The sequence below is a fragment of the Leptonychotes weddellii genome, chromosome 6, assembly GCF_054177405.1.
Source record: "Leptonychotes weddellii isolate Sample4059 chromosome 6, ASM5417740v2, whole genome shotgun sequence".
Classification (NCBI taxonomy): Eukaryota; Metazoa; Chordata; class Mammalia; order Carnivora; family Phocidae; genus Leptonychotes; species Leptonychotes weddellii.
The window spans coordinates 104,700,216-104,717,927 of NC_138374.1; the positions used below are offsets into that span (position 1 = coordinate 104,700,216).

Sequence of the window (17,712 nt, forward strand, 5' to 3'; positions counted from 1 at the left end):
AAAAGGGCTTATTATAGAAAGGTAGGACATGTCTTGAGAAGCAGATGGTGTAGGTTATGGGTTGGTGCGTATGCAATCAGAGACTCAGAATCTTTATGCAGATCCTTAGTTCAGTGGAAGTTAAGATTTGTGGTAAGGTGGGACCAGGTTAAACATGAGTCAAGTATGGCATGCACTAGCCTATATACTCTACCTCTTAAGATCTGCATCAGATATATAGGGCTTAAGGCTTACTACCACTAAAAATAATCACATGTCTTTTGGGAGACTTGCTGAATCCTCTAAATCACATATTCAGTTGAAACCTATGCCTATCACGGATACCACATTCTTCTTCTTTTTTTTTTTTTAAAGATTTTATTTATTTATTTGACAGAGAGAGACACAGCGAGAGGGGGAACACAAGCAGGGGGAGTGGGAGAGGGAGAAGCAGGCCTCCCGCTGAGCAGGGAGCCCGATGTGGGACTCGATCCCAGGACCCCAGGATCATGACCTGAGCCGAAGGCAGACGCTTAACGACTGAGCCACCCAGGCGCCCCACATTATTATTCTTTACATAGTTTTCTCTCCATCATTTACCTGACACAGTGAACATTAAGTGACCAGTCAAGATTAGCAGCAAACTGCTTTTATGCAGCCAACTTAGCACCACTGAAGAGATAACAAAAGGTTATCTAATAAACATATGCTGAGTAATGTTAGAAGTAAAATAAACACTAGTGATCTACAGAGCTGAAAATCTTCAAGATGGCACAATTGAGACTATGCTTCTATAAAATGGTACCCTGTCCCCATGGTCACGCTCTCTATACTCTTTATCCTGCATTACTTTTTTTCCTTGTTTATTATACCCTGACAGAGTATTATTTTTCATTCCACTAGAATATAAAAGATTTTGCTTTTTCGTTCACTACTTTACCCCCAATATTTAGAAGAATGCCTTTAACACAATATTTACTGAATGAATAAAAATCATAGTTGTGGAGAGACTGTTTCTGTGTAATTACTAAAGTTCCTCTATATTCTTCTATATGAAGAAATAATTTGCTCTAAGAATCTAAGAAACAGTGCTGCAAAGAACAATAGATACTTTCAGCAATGGAGTTATTTCTCTAGTAAACTGGCAAATTTCACATATGTTCAATGTATGGCTGGTCCTACTTCTGTGAACCAAAAAAATACCCTAAAAGATAAAGATAAGTACAAAATGTAAAAAGATAACTAAAAATGGGTAATCTTACCATTCTACTCCATAATGACCATGTCTTTCCTAAGGTAGTTAAAATATATAAAATTCTGATCTTCACCAATAAAAGACTTTAGAAGAAGGTACAGCAAAAACACATAGATGATTAAAGTATCTGAAAATAAGATCTATACAAAAAGCTAAAGGAACCAAAAATGTTTGGCCCAGAGAGGCAAAAAGACTAAGAAGCAACTTTAATGAACTGTATATACACAAAAGGCTCTCTTCAAGGAATATGGTGGCCCAATGTTTTCCAAACTCTATCAAGAGGAAACTTTTTTTTTTTTAAGATTTTATTTGTCAGAGAGAGAGAGAGAAAGAGCACAAGCAGGGGGAGTGGCAGGCAGAGGGAGAATCAAGCTCCCCACTGAGCAAGGAGCCAGATGCAGGACTTCATCCCAGGACCCTGGGATCATGACCTGAGCTGAAGGCAGACACTTAATCCAGTGAGCCACCCAGGCATCCCAATTTAAATGGGTTTTAAAATTGATTTAATATATGAAAGAATTCATGTAAGACTTAACATACACTGAACTAAATGAGATGTGCCTGAACACCGAATCCAAGAACTATTTGAATGTGAAGGTGTACACTGTAAAATGTAAAATGTGTATGTTTCCAGTTTAAATTTCTAATTGTAGAGGACAAAAAGAAGAGTTTCTAGTCCCTAAATACAGGTTACTCTTAAAAAGGTCTATGTTTTAGGCAGCACCCAACATAATTACATCTTAAGTATCTGTGCCACTAAAGAAAATAACTAATAAAAGAAAATTAAAATACTAATCTGCCTGTATTCCAGGCTAATACAGCAGCCAAGCCTCCCTAATTATCTAAAAGTCAGTGTACAGAAAATTATAATCTTGTTTGTCCTCAATAAATACAAAGCAATAATACTTAGGAAAGAAAATAAAAAATAATTTATAACTGTTAATTAATCCTTACCATATAATAATACATTTTGTAAATTAAAAGATGACCAGTCACCTACTACTAAAACAGTTTTTGTTTCTTTCATTTATTCCATTTTTCCATTGCTTATTAGTATTTCCATCACAGTGTGAAAGAAAGTAAAAAGACAAACTATAATTTAGCACATTTTTAGGAAATTCATGAACAGGGTTGGGGAAACAAAATTTCGAAAGGTTTTGAAATTACTTGTGATTATTCCCCTCATTAATTTAATGTTTATTTTTCATCCTATCAAATCAATTTCTAAAATCAAGTATCTGACAAGCTAAATGTAAAATGTAAATTTCTAATACAGAACAAAAAATTTCAGGTGAATTGATTTAAAGTACGTTAACAGGAAAACTTTCATTGAGCAAGTTTCCTTGTGCTACAACTGTCTACAATTTCATTTATCAGAGCAGCTTTAATATTCCACCCTAAAAAAAGATGATTACATAATGATGTAGCAACAATATTCTGACAGATCCTATAAATCAGTCTACTCAGCATTTAGTAGTTTGATGTCCCTAAGACCATTTAATTGCCAAATTTTAAAACTGTATACTAAGTTTTAGTTACGAGAAAGATTTTTAACTATAAACATATATATCTAGGGCAGAGTCTTTTCATCGGGGTCATGGATGTATGAAAATTTCTTGTGTGTCTCTGTGTATTCTGTCTTGGGAGAAAACCCATTTTTTAAAAATCGTATTTTGAAAGCAACTCACCACCTCCTAAAATTTTAAGAACTGCTAGTTTCAGGGAATTCCAATGAAACTTCAAATCATACCAGTGAAAAATAGAAAGCATATTGTTTGTTTGGCTGAATTTTCACTGTTAATTTCCATGAGCATATAAAAATATCTTAATGGAGATACTATTTTTAGAAATTCAAAGACTGAGGAAACTTTTTCAGATTATCCAACTACATGTGATTAAAAAAGATCTAACTTACCAGCTAATAAGAATTTCATGCTTTTAAAACCTTTGCATTATTAAATATAGTACCATTAATTTTATATCACCTATGGTCTCAAATTTTACTTGAACTGGTGTTTGATGCTATTAAAAAAGTTTTCCACCTCAGATTTTCTAGTTCTATAAGCTCTAATGTGCTGTTAAATCTTAAAATTTTTATCAGCTTTTGCTAATCCTAGGATTCCTCTTTCACTTTATTTAGATATATATATGCTAAAAAGAATAAATAAGTAAATGAGGCAGACTGTTAAAGTGTCCCAAAGAGTTAAAATATAAATTTCTTTCTCTTGTCTTTTAAAATAAAATGGAATGACCACTAAAAATATTAAGTCCTGGCAAAATAAAAATCAACAATGTAATTGGAAGTAACAGCGAGCACCCACATGTAAAGCAGGGTTTCTCTCTATCTCCCAGGAACTATATAGAAAATAGCTGATGTTGCTGATTATCCATCCTATTGTCATTAAAAACATACCATTTTTCATTTTACTCAAGACAGACTCTTCCCTCCAATGATTCTAGCCTGTGGCAGGCATTGTTGGTTGACTAATATAATACCCATTCCCTTCCTCTCATCTGTCTCTAATACTCACTGTCAGTCTGCCTTACAACTAGAGTAATCGAAAAAGGAAAAAGGGAATGGAGATAAGAAAGATGAACAACAGTCCAACAGAAAAAAGAGATTAAAAAAAAATAAGACTTTAAGAGAAAGTGAGAGACACAGAGAGCCAAAGAAGAGCGTACACATGAATAGCTGGCATCCCCAAAGAAGAAAAACAAAGCAGTGCCACAAAAGAAATACTAGAAACTATTACTTAAAAAAACTTTTCAGAAATAAAAATAAAAGTGGACTTTTATAGTGAAATAGTACTCTTCAACTGAGAAAATTTATCTAGAAAAATCAACACTTATGTATGACCAGTAAAGCACTTGGCCATTAAAGGAAAAACATTCTTTAGGCATCCAAGCAAAAAAACCTAAGTCTTTATATAAGGGAAAGAAAATCAGACTGAAATCAGATGACAATGGAATAACATATTTAAGGTACGTAACGAAAGATGAATCAAGGATTTTATATCAAATCAGGTTCATCTTTAAAAATTAAAGCTACACACAAATTGTTGTTATACATGCAAAACTCAGGGAATAATATTCCCATGAGTTCCTCTACAAAAGAATGAGCTCCAGGGGCACCTGGCTGGCTCAGCTGGAAGAGCATGTTACTCTTGATCTTGGGGTTTGTGAGTCTGAGCCCCACACTGGGTGTAGAGATTACTTAAAATAAATAAAAACTTAAAAAAAAAAAAAAAAAGAATGAGCTCCAAATTACCAAGAAATGATTAGAGGAACTCTGACATAAGGAATGATGGTAAAATTAAATATATTACCGTAGAACTAATAAACAGCAGTGGGCATAAAGGTAACAGAATAGTAGTATACAAGGGTTACACGTTCTAACCATGTAAGTATTATACAATAAAAAATATAAAGTTGAGGGAGGGGACAGAGAAGAGTGTATGGAAAGCAGAAGCTTTGAATTGCTATATAGGTATTTACTGTGAGAGTAAATGGATTATTACTTTACATTAGATGCTAGGTAAGTAGCAAGTGGGAGAAGAGACTACTTGGTAATTTCAGTATTGTTCATGCTAGGGAACCAATAAATGAGCTATAAGAGAAAGAACCAAAGGTTATCATATATTATATAAAGGTATCAGCATAAAGGTAACAATAAAAACAAAAATATACTTTTTCCCACATACCAAAAGTACTTAGCTTTTAAGAAAACAAGGGAAAAGAAAACAGTATAGTTTAGAAACTGTGCTAGTTTCTATGCATACATTATCCCATTCAATCTTTATACAATCCTGTTTTATTCCAGTTTTATAAAGGAGGATGCAGAGAAGTTAAGCGGCTTAACCAGGTCATACAGGTAGAAAAGTATAAAAACTGGGATTTAAGTAGAGGTCTGTCACTAGAATCATTTCCATTTCACCATGCTTTGTAATAATAATTCTCTTACTTGTTAGAATTTGTATATATAAACTTTTGTTCCATTTAACTAAGGTACATCCGTACCTATATAATTGTATCGTTAAAAACTCACTTATGAGGGCTAAAAAAGAAAAAGTATGGCTAGTTGAATTATTTGGAAGATCTAATTTACTGGTGTTACAATGAAGCTAAAAAGGTATGAATTAAGCCTCATTAGAATTGGTATGTATTTATTTTAGGGCCACAGACTATATTTAAGATAAAGCTTTTAAAAATTAAGAGCAAGTACTCTGGAGTAATACTGGAGGTGTAAACCTAATTCGGCCATTTATTACTTTTATAATCTTGGGCAGGATTCTTATTCTCTTTTAGCTTCATATAAGCTTATGTATAAAATGTGAACATTATTTTTAAAAAATTTTTTATTTAAATTCAATATAGTTAACATATAGTGTATTATTAGTTTCAGGGGTAGAATTTAGTGATTCATTAGTTGCATATAACACCCAGTGCTCATTATATCAAGTGCCCTCCTTACTGCCCATCACCCATCCCCCTACCCTAAAATGTGAATATTATGGTGTTACCAAAAGGATTAAATGAGATAATGTATATAAAGCAGTTGTCACTATCTCTGAAACATCTAAGTGCTTATAGTTATTGGTATTGCTATAATATAATTAGCTAATCATGATCAGCAGCCTTATAAATGAGCACCATTGGTTATATGTAGACATCTTCATTAAATTCTCTAGAAAAACATATCATTGTGCTTGCCTACATATTTCAGGTCATTAATATTATTTTTAAGATATAAAATTTGAAGCATTAAAGGCAAGAGTCCTTTGAACACTTACTTTCTCCCTCAGAGCCTTGCTTTAAAATAAGAAAGTGTCATTTGAATATTCTCAGAGTATTTTAACTAGACAATTGGGGAACAAAAACCAATGATCATTAAGACTAGATACATAAAAACACGTGCAAAAGAAACACTACACACATGTGAGTATAGTATTTTATGGCTATAAGGGAATCTTTGTAACAGTTTGTAAGTAGTGTAAGATGATCTACCCTAAATTCTACCTAAAGAGTTCTAGTTACTAAAAATGAACTAAAGTAGTGCCAATGTGATTCTACTGAATGAACCCTAGATGACATATTAAAGTCACATATTTGAGGGTATGTTTGAATGACGCAGTTAGAACTAGATAGAAATAGGGAAGGTTTAATGGAAGAATTGGTCCTGCCTATATAATAAGTTTTTATTACCAATTTTCCAATTATATCTGAGGTGTGAACTGTCACACAATGGCATTTAGGTCAGGAAGACTACCCCTCCCTCAGTCTCAACTCAATAGATATGCTCTAGATAGAGACTTCTGAATAGCAGAGTGAGGACTTCAGTGACCTTGCTGACACACAAAAACAACCCAAAACAATCTGAGCTGGCATAAGAAAGAATGAGTAATGTGAAGGTAGATAAATAAAGATTATCCAGGTGTGGCTGGGGGTGGGGCTCAGTCGGTCAAGAGTCTGCTTTTGGCTCAGGTCATGATCTGAGGATCCTGGGATAGAGCCCCACGTCGGGCTCCCTGCTCAGCGGGGCGTCTGCTTCTCCTTCTCCCTCTGCCCCCCGCTTGTGTTCTCTCTCTCTCAAATAAACAAATAAAAATCTGAAAAAAAATTTTTTCATTAAAAAGTACATCATAAGGGGGAATGCGACTAGTGCAGCCACTGTGGAAAACAGTATGGAGGTTTCTCAAAAAATTAAAAATAGAACTACTCTACAATCCAGTAATTACACCAAAGAATACGAAAACACTAATTCAAAAAGATATATGCACCCCTATGTTTATTGCAGCATAATTTACAACAGCCAAATTATAGAAGTAGCCTAAGTGTCCATTGATAAATGAATATGGATAAAGGAAATGTGGTGTGTGTACACACACACACACACACTACATACACAATGGAATATTACTCAGCCATAAAGAAGATTGAAATCTTGCCATGCAGCAACATGGATGGATCTAGAAGTATAGTGCTAAGTGAAATAAATCAGTCAGAGGAAGACAAATACCATATAACTTCACTCACATGTGGAATTTAAAAAAGAGAATAATAGAACAAAGAAGAAAAGAGACAAACCAAAAAACAGACTCTTAATTATAAAGAACAAACTGATGGTTACCACAGGGCAGGTGGGTGGGGGGAATGGGAGAAACAGATGAAGGGGATTAAGAGTAAACTTATCACAGCGAGCACTGAGTAATGTACAGAATTGTTGAATCACTACACTGTATACCTGAAACTAATATAACACTGTATATTAACTATACTGGAATTAAAATTTTTTAAAAATCATAAGGAAGAGATAATACATTTACAGTACTGTACTGTATTTATCAAAGAAAATCTGCATATAAGTAGACCCATGCAGTTTAAACTCATGTTGTTCAAGGGTCAACTATACATAAAGAAATATAAAAGACAGTATAAATGTATTTTATTTAGAGCACCTGGGTGGCTCAGTCAGTTGAGCATCTGCCTTCAGCTCAGGTCATGATCCCAGGGTCCAGGGCTCCTTGCTCAGTGGGGAGCCTGCTTCTCCCTCTGCCTGCTCTGCCTGCCGCTTCCCCTGCTTGTGCTCTCTCTCTGACAAATAACTAAAATCTTAAAAAAAAATGTATTTTATTTATAACTATTTATTCTACTGCTCTATAAGACAACCACATAAAACAGTAATTACAAAACTGTATTGGTGGGCATGTAAAAAGATCTATTTTGTGCCACACCTGGATGGCTTAGTTAAGTGTCCAACTCTTGGTTTTGGCTCAGGTCATGATCTCAAAGTTGTGAAATTGAGCCCTGTGTCTGGCTCCCTACTCAGTGAAGAGTCTGCTTCCCCTCTCCCTCTGCACCCCACCCCCATGCTCTGTCTCTCTCAAATAAATAAATCTTAAAAAAAGATCTAATTTGTATGATAATACCACAAATAATATCACAAAGGAGGTGGGGGAGGCAATGGAGGTATACTGGACCAAAATTGTGTATATTATTGAAATTAAGTTAGTATTCAACCAAACTAGATTGTTTTAAGATGCTAACTGTAATCCCCAGAGTAACTACTAAGAAAATAAAAAATACAGTTAAAAAAAACAAAGGCAGGGATGCCTGGGTGGCTCAATCGGTTAAGCATCTACCTTCGGCTCAGGTCATGATCCCAGGATCCTGGGATCTTAAAAAAAAAAAAAAAAAAAAAGGAATTAAAATGGTACCCTAGAAAATACTTGTTTAATACAAAAAGCAGTAATGGAGAATAGAAAAACAAAAAGGCATGAAACATATAGAAAATAGCAAAATGGCAGATGTAAATCCTATCTAATTACATTAAATGTAAATGGATTAAACACTCCAATCAAAAGGCAGATTGTTGAAACTGATTAAAAAAACATGACCCAACTTTTACAGACAAAATTTAGATTCAAAGAAACAGATTAAAAGTAAAAGGATGCAAAAGATATATCATGCAAACAGTAACCAAAAGATAGGTGAAGTGCCTATACTAATATCAGAAAAAATAAACTTGAGAAACTTTCTAGGTTATAATGACAAGGACCATCGAGATGGAAGATATAACAATTATAAACATAAGCAGCTAACAACAGGGCCCCAAAATACATGAAGAAAAACCTGACAGAATTGGAGAGAAACAGACAATTCAACAACAACAGCTGGAAACTTCAATATCTCCCTTTCAATAATGGATAGAATAAAAGATCAACAAGGAAATGGAAGACTTGAACAACCTTATGAGCCAATTAGACCTAACAGATTTCCACAGAACACTCTACCAAACCACCACAGAACACACATTCTTCTCAAGCACACATGAAACATTCTCCAGAATATACTGCATGTGAGGCCCTAATACAATCCTCAATGAACTTAAAGGATTGAAAACGTTCAAAGTATGTTCTCCAACCACAATGAAATAATTAGAAATTAGTAACAGAAAGAAATGTGGTAGTCACAAGTATGTAGAAATTAAACAAATTCCTAAATAATAAAGAAGAAATCACAGGAAAACTAGAAAGTATGTGAGGTGAATGAAAACAAAAACACAACTTATCAAAATTTATGGGAAACATGTTAAAACAAAAACTGGTATATAAATGTTCATAATAGCTCTTGTTACAATAAGCCAAAACACCCATCAACTGATTAATGGATAAACAAAATGTGGTATATCCAGAAAATGAAATATTATTGTCAGCAATTAAAAAGAATGAGGTATGGACACATGCAAGAACATTGCTGAACCTTGAAAATACTATGTTAAGTAAAAGAACCCAGACACAAAAGGCCACATATTAAATGATTTCACTTACATTAAATATTCATAACAGGCAAATCCATAGAGATGGAAAGTAGATTAGTAGTTGTCAGGGACTGTGGGGTTAGGGGACTGGGAAGTGACTGCTAATGTAAAGGGGGTTTCCATTTGGAGTGATGAAAAAATTCTAGAAATAGAAGTGGTGATGGTTACACAGCATTGTGAATGTACTTAATGCCACTGAATAGTACACTTTAAAATGGTTTAAATGATAAAAGTTAAGTGTACTTTATCACAATAAAAAAAGTAAAAACATTTTGGGAAAAAGAAAATAATGGTAACATATTCTAAAAGTCAAATATTTTAAATAGACATTCAGATCTAAAAGAGAACCACCATGATTACAGCACAATATCATAAATGCAAAAATTGTCAATATATATTTCATACTTGTATGTGAGGCCAAGAGGCCTCAAGCGTGGGTTCATCCTCTTCTGGATCAAAATCTGGATTATCACTTGGAGGAAGAGTACGGAAGATGTTAGCACTGATCTGTAAAGAAAAAGAAATTTAGATTTATGTTCTTTGTTGTATAATTAAATTAAATGTAAATGAAATATTTTAAAGATAACTTTAAGGAAAGAGTTAACTTGTGACTATAAGCCTAGTTCAAAACCTATAAACCTCATCAAGATATGAAAAAGGTAGGTATTTGTTTCTCTTTTCTCTATCCCATAACTATGACTTCTTCAGATGCCAACCTACTATAGATTACAGACTTCTTTTGGATTCCTCCTTCCTTAAATTACAAGTTGTTCTTTCCAAGTTTTGCTTCACACACACACACACACAAAAGGAGGGGAGGGGATTATGGGGGGAAAAATATGAAGTTCCTAAACTCTACCTATCTCTAACTTGATCCTTTTCATCTTTCTGCAATTCCCTCCATATTCTAATCCAGCCATTTACTTACTTTACAATCCAAAAGAGTTTGATAAAAGACCTCCTTTCCTATACACACACACCACACTAAGGAGAGGGGTGGGAGGGCAGAATACTTTCACTGCAATTACAGACATATTTTATAATACCCCGGTGGTGATTTAATGTATTTCATCTACTCTTAGCCTTTTTTTTAAAAAAAGGCTGATCTCTCTGAAATCAGGATGTGAGATTCTTCATTTCAGATTCAATGAAATACAATATTTATAATTTCATCATTCACACTGTCTCAGCACCAAGGTAAAGTTCACATCTTTTTTCTCTAGCAAAGGTTAGGCTGTGGTGCCAACTCACAATTCTTTGAAGAATGATGAACAGACTGAGAGACCACATGGTTTGGTAAACATTTAAGGCCATACTATTAAGGAGTTGGTCACCTGAAATAAACTATTTAGGGAATAAAGGATGAGACGAGAGCTGTTTGGTGGTGCAAGCAAATTTCCAACTATTCTTATGAAGTGGCATCTATGGTCAGCCAAAGAACTGCTAACAGTCAATTACTATAACCATAAGACTTAGAAAGTAATAACCTAGAATGTGATCTGCTAGAACTCAACATGAAGGCAGAACCAAGAGTTTGATGGATATCAATTTCACAAAGAATGGCAGAAAGTCACAGATAAAACTTGAAAAGGAAATATATCCTATAAGAAGGCATAATTTGCCTTTGAGATCATACTTATTATTGGGAGTAAAAAAAAAAAAAAACCTTGTAGCCACCAACAAATGTAACTGTACATAACAAATATACATAAGAGCTTTACAGGGCCAACAGGGTGAGTTGGCTTCACACTTGTCTAGAAATTAAGTGCCCAGAAGTTAAAAAAAAAAAAAAAAAAGACAAAACATACACACCCTTTTTCTTGAGGAAAGAAATTAAATCCCATAATTTATTATTACATAGCAAATTACAGAATAATTTGACTCAAATATTTGAGCATTTTCAATATGCAAATATTTAAGTCATTTCAATATCCAAGTCAATAACGTTAAGTAATCTCTACACCCAACATGGGGCTCAAACTCACACAAGAGTTGCATGCACTACCCACTGAGCCAGCCAGTCAATACCTTTATGGAGATAAAAATAAAGTACCTTTTCCAGTATTTTCAAAATTCATGAATACAAACAATTTGAAATCAGTAAAAATCAGTAAAATGAAAATATGTTCCCCTGAACATATTTTAATGATAAACACAAAACAAAAAACAAAATAAGTTTATCAGTATTCAATATTTCCATTTTCAAACTGTCACTTTTTACTGTCTATTGAGTTTTGGAAGCCGATTTTATTTTGATCAGTGTTCTCTGTACAGCTAATCTTTTTTTTTTTTTTTTAAAGATTTTATTTATTTATTTAATTGACAGGGGGAGAGAGAGAGAGACAGCATGAGAAGGAACACAAGCAGGGGGAGTGGGAGAGGAAGAAGCAGGCTTCCGGCTGAGCAGAGAGCCCGATGTGGGGCTCGATCCCAGGACCCTGGGATCATGACCTGAGCTGAAGGCAGTCGCTTAACCAACTGAGCCACCCAGGCGCCCCTCTGTACAGCTAATCTTTTAAAAATTCTTTAAGGCTTTTATTTTCAATTAAAAAAAAAAAAAACCAACAAAATTTTCTAGTACAGGGTGATGAAAGAAAACTCAACTAGTATAACAAGGCCAAATTTAGCTACGTTTTATTCTTCCCCCAGAACATATATTAGGCAAGGGGAAGGAAATGAAGACAAGTACAAATTATACTTGCTGTAACCTTCTATACCTGGGTAACTAACATTTAAGCTTCAATATGTACTCAGTGACTCTCTAATCACTCCAACTAAATTTTTTGTATTTTGTTACTGTGCACCAAAATACAAAAATCACAAATCCTAAACAAATTTCTACTATTTGATGGAGAATAAGGTTGAATTATTAATAAACAATATCCTAAACAACCTTACTAATAAAGTTAGCAGTAATTTATTTTTCAGAGATTTCATACACTTATTTACATTGTTTAACTTTTCAAAGGTCCTGAGTTTTTATTAAAATTCAAGTGTTACAGACTCTATAAATATATCAAACTATTCTAAATAAATATAATTTTTTAGATCTGACTCCTTTACCCAACTGCTGAAATGTACAGAATCCCATAGATTTTCATTGTTCCTCTCTTCCCACTTTAGACATTCCCCCTTAGTGACAAATTCAGCCCTATGATAATCATCTATCAGTCTGTATAATCTTAAGCCTACATCTTTCTCCGAAGCTCTGGATCTGCACTATACAGTATGGCAGCCACCAGCCACTGTGGCTATTGAATTTTCAAACTATTATAAGCAATGACAGCATTATTGGAATGAATGGATAATCTTTCAAATGGACTACTTTAAAAACATTTTGAGTACACTGATTATTGCACATTTATTAAAAATCAGTCTCAGTAATTCATAATTACACCTCAGATCTTACTTGAATTTATATAAATCTTACCATTTTTACTATATCAGAATATGCTGATTCAACAATTACACCACGATTAGTTGAAACATACTCAACCAGTTCATTCAGTGTTGCTCTTTTAATTTCTTTGCTCTTCAAGTCTGAAATAGAGTCCATGAAATCAAACAGTATACAACACTGCTGCAACTTCTGACAGAAAAGCTCTTGTTGTTCATTGGAAGTGGCATCTATAAATAAAAACAAAGAAAAACTTAGAAATATCCTACTCCGAAATTACCTTTAATATGCTTATTAATTTTATAGAAGCTATTTATACACATAAAGCTTCTCTCAAAAATATAGTGAGGAAAAAAAAATCTACTGAAAAATTCATCCATCTAATCTCATCATTCATGCCAGAAACCAGGAAACATAATGGACTTTTCCTCCTCTCTCACTATCTATAATCAATCATTAAATGTTACTGATTCTGTTTCTTTAACATATCTGGAATCTATCCTTTTCTTGTCATTCCCACTGCCATTTTAATACCCTCATCATCCATCATCTAGAATACAAAAGTGATATCCTAACTGCTCCTCTTGCCTGTTCCCATAACTACTACAACTTCTGATTTATCTTCTAAACAATCTCAAAAGCTAAAATCTTGCTAAAAGGAGAATCAATCTGATCACACTAAATACTTTTCAATGATCCTCCAAAAATTACAAATGGAGGCTCAAACTCCTCAGGATTGTACACAAAATTCAGCTGTCTACTGTCAACAATCATCTCTCAACACTTTCCAGCATGCACCCTCACTTTGGTTAAACCATATTCCCTGCAACTTGTGAATATTTTACAGTTTCCTCTGCCTGGAATGCCCTTTTCCCCACATTCCCACCCTGGGAACTCGCCCCATTTATTATATTTCAGCAGAAACATATTCCCCTCAGAAACTCTAAGACACTAAAGCTAATTGGTTAATCCACTTTTAGCCAAATGTATCTTAGGTGTGTTATCTCTACCGTAACATTTATTGTGCTGTATTCTATTTCAATTATGTTTTACATGTACAACACTCCTAAACTATGAGGCCACTAAAGACAGGAAACAAGTGTGATCTTTATCTCTTATCTCTGTGTCTCTCTCTCCCTCCCCACCACCTCATATCTAGTACAGTGCCTGACATACAGCAGACATTCAATAAATGTTTATTTTTACCCTCTACTTATTATAAAAATATGGGCACATAATATTGATTTGATTCTAACAAATGTATTAAATCCTTTTGTTTCCAACATTTGAAAAATAACAAAACTTCAATTCTGAACTTTCACATCTGTAAACAAGGACCTTCAATTAGCTCAATTATTTAAGTTTCTTGACTGAGATTAAATTTTAAAAAATCATACAGATGTCCACTATACTGATACTTAGTTTGAAAAAGTATAAGATGTACACCTCTGCTTTTTGTAAGCTTCCCAATTATGCTAAATTTATTAGATTGGGTATGTGTTATACACTAGAGAAGGGGTGATTCGTTGAGCTGTAAAAATCCTTCTCAACTCATTCTGTACAGGAAATCCCTCAGTTTTCTCAGTTAGTAATACCTTTATCTATTTATAAAGATATCTATATCATTATATAATTTTATATCTTTATTATAACATATATTAGATTTTTATATATAATTAAATTCCATTATAGTGATGGGGAATATAGGGGAAATAAGTGCCATACCTTTACAAGCTAACTCAGTTCTGAGTTTTAAAATATTTTTAAGCTATTTTTTCCTTATGCTAAAAGCAATACAAACTCATACAATAGCCCATTTTAATATGTGGTCACCTTGTTAGCCAGTCCGAATTTTCTTCTTCCTCCTGCTACCCACTCTTCAACATGAAATCACTCCTTTTCTTGTTCTCCAAAGGCCATGTGTTTGCTTAAACTCTTTTCCCTACCTGAAATACCATACCAGATTTCCTCCCCTATGTTTCCAAATCCTGCTCACCCTCTAAGAATAAACTTAAATCTCACATTCTCCCCAAAATTTCCCTTAGGTAGTAGTAAGTCAGGATACAGTGATCCCTCCCTTCTCTGAACATCTACGGTACTCACAGTCTCAAACATACAGTTGAGTATGCATTATCTTCAAGCTTGTATTTAACAAATATTTCTTTTATTACCCACCAAAAGATTTCAGGCTCCTCAAAGGCAAGGATCATTCACTAAACAAGGTTCCTTTTTATTTCTTTTACGTCTAGTGTAGAGTATATAAAGAGTCAACAAATACGTATTTGATGTTTGAAAAAACTCCTAAATTTGAGGTGTAAAGATTATGCACTGAAAAACAGGCTATAGAGTAAGCTCAAATTGGTGCTGGATATCAGAAGTGGCATGAATAGTAAATTATTACATCATATAATGCTCAAGAATTTACAACAATGACCATTTTATCAATAATCTACCTTGATGGTAGACTTAAATAGATTAAATGAGATAATGATCATGAAGCTGAGTGCATATATTTCAAAATAGAATATAAATGGAAGACATTCTTCTCTTACAGCACAGGCCAAAAGCCTCTGGCTAACATGTCAGAAGACACAAAATGATTTCTAGGATTGCCAAATAGAAGATTGAGGAATACGTTCCATACAAAGAAAAAAAAAAAAGCTTCATTTTCTGGGCACCTAACTCTTGAGAATCTTCTCTAGAAAGAAATTAATGTTTTTCATAGCTTCTCTATTCAGTAATTCATTTCTTAACCTAAAGATTTATTTTTTCTCCTCCAGATGCTCAGATGGGATAGGTCACATCTGGATCTTCCCAAATATTAGAAATATTTAGAAATCAGTTAACATTTCAACTCCTTTGGCTCTGAGTTAAAACAGACATTTCCTTTTTTTTTTTTTTTTAATTTAATTTTATTTATTTGAGAGAGAGAGAAACAGAGGTAGCATGAGCGGGGAGGACAGGGAGAAGCAGGCTTCCTGCTGAGTAGGGAGCCAGACTCAGGGCTTGATTCCAGACCAGGACCCGAGCCGAAGGCAGAAGCTTAACCGACTGAGCCACTCAGGTACCCCTAAAATAGACATTTCCAATCCTCAATTATTTTTAGGTATTAAAGAATAGAAAAATCTTTTCCCATCTAACCCTTCCTGTAAATACATGTTCTTATTCAGCAGTTTGCTGAGCTACATAATAAAATATAATACCACTGCTAACATTAGTGTCCTTCATGCCAAACAGAATATTAAGTATTTCATATGTGCTAACTTTCAAAACAATCCTTAGCTCTGAAAGTTAGAGATGGTTTCCTGTCTTCAAGAGATTAGAAACTGCTAGGTTCATGACATGCAACATTTTTATATAGGTCAAAAACATTTTTATAATGGTTATCCTAAAAAAAAGACAATTATGGTTTTCATCAAGAAGTTATAAAATATTTTGCACTTGTAGATGTTTAATATGTCCCAACTCTTAGGTACCTTTCTGAAACACCATTTACACTGAATTTTCTCATAAGAAAAAAAAAGAAAAGCAAAAAATGTATTTCAATAGATTGAAAAAATATCAGACTATATTCTGGCTATACTTCATAAATATGGATAACAACTTGTGAGAAAAAGAATGCATAATAATTCTCTTTGTTAAATGTAAAAAGCACTGACAAAATTTACATTGGCCACTTTATACTTTAACTTCACCATTATAAGAATGCTTGCAAATGAAGTCTGTTATTCTCAATGATGTTTCAGTTTGGCAATGTCTAATATTTAGGCAGTAATGTCACATATTGTTCTGACTTGGTCATTTTTAGTGGGCTAATGTTAATTATCTGTTTGCCATTTTCAATGTGGATAATGTCTATTCCAATTCCTATGGTGATAACGTCTTTGCCTGGGATTCTCTATCTGCAATATTCACTGATGTTTTCTACCAGAAGTTCACTTAGTGGTTTAAAAATAAAAATACCTGTGGAAACATACAAGTTCACAGGAAAAAATCAGAACACCTTATGGTACTACATCATACAGTAACTAGAATGGTAGATGCACACAGTGTAATTGTTTTGCATCATCCCCTGAGTACAAGACAGCATTTGCTTAGTCACCTTGAAGTTAATTACCAGAAGAGACCCCAAATTTTTGTTGGAGCAGTTTAAACCAGGTCTTCTTGAAATGATGACATGTATCTATTTCAAATGGATTATTAATTTCTTCTAAAATGTGTAAATAAATCAGGAATAAAGGATGAGTATTTAAAATCCTAGTGACTGCCATTTAAATGAAGAGAGAAACCCAGTCCTGTCATTAACCTAGAAGTATATTTTGACTTCCCTAAGTATTTACTTGAGAGCAGTTTAGACCAGCAATTTTTACCAGTAATTATTATCACAGTGTATCATATTCAACAATTTAAAATGCCTTAAGTCTTTAAAATTCCTCAAGGAAATCTGATTACAACTTAAAAATATTATGACCTGAAATACCAATTTACATTTATCTCTTCAATAACATCAGAGCTAAGGATTTATTAAAGTGCTCTTCTAGAAAACATTACTAAATCCCCAATATGGAAATTACAGAAAATACAAGAAAAACTGCACAAAGAATTATCTAAAAAACAGATGTGCCTTGCCTTGCAAAATACATAATTGGTTTAAAGTTGACTGGAAGATGAGTTTTTCAAATGCATCTTAACTGTCTTCCATTTTTTTAAGACTGAAATTTGATACCACTAAAAAATTCTCACTACTGTAGAAATCCCTGCATG

The 17,712-nt window shown here is 33.6% G+C and overlaps 1 protein-coding gene across 3 annotated transcripts in view; it reads right to left on the reverse strand.

Annotated features, from left to right (window-relative positions):
- PPP2R5A (protein phosphatase 2 regulatory subunit B'alpha) overlaps positions 1-17,712 on the reverse strand; it is a 66,747-nt gene that overhangs the window by 22,215 nt on the left and 26,820 nt on the right. For all 3 annotated transcript variants that reach the window (XM_006743926.3, XM_081824839.1, XM_081824840.1), the window contains exons 2-3: positions 12,982-13,178; positions 9,957-10,058 (exon numbers count right to left, since the gene is read on the reverse strand). In XM_006743926.3, coding sequence (XP_006743989.1) covers positions 9,957-10,058; positions 12,982-13,178 — 299 coding nt within the window. The remainder of the gene's footprint in view (positions 1-9,956; positions 10,059-12,981; positions 13,179-17,712) is intronic.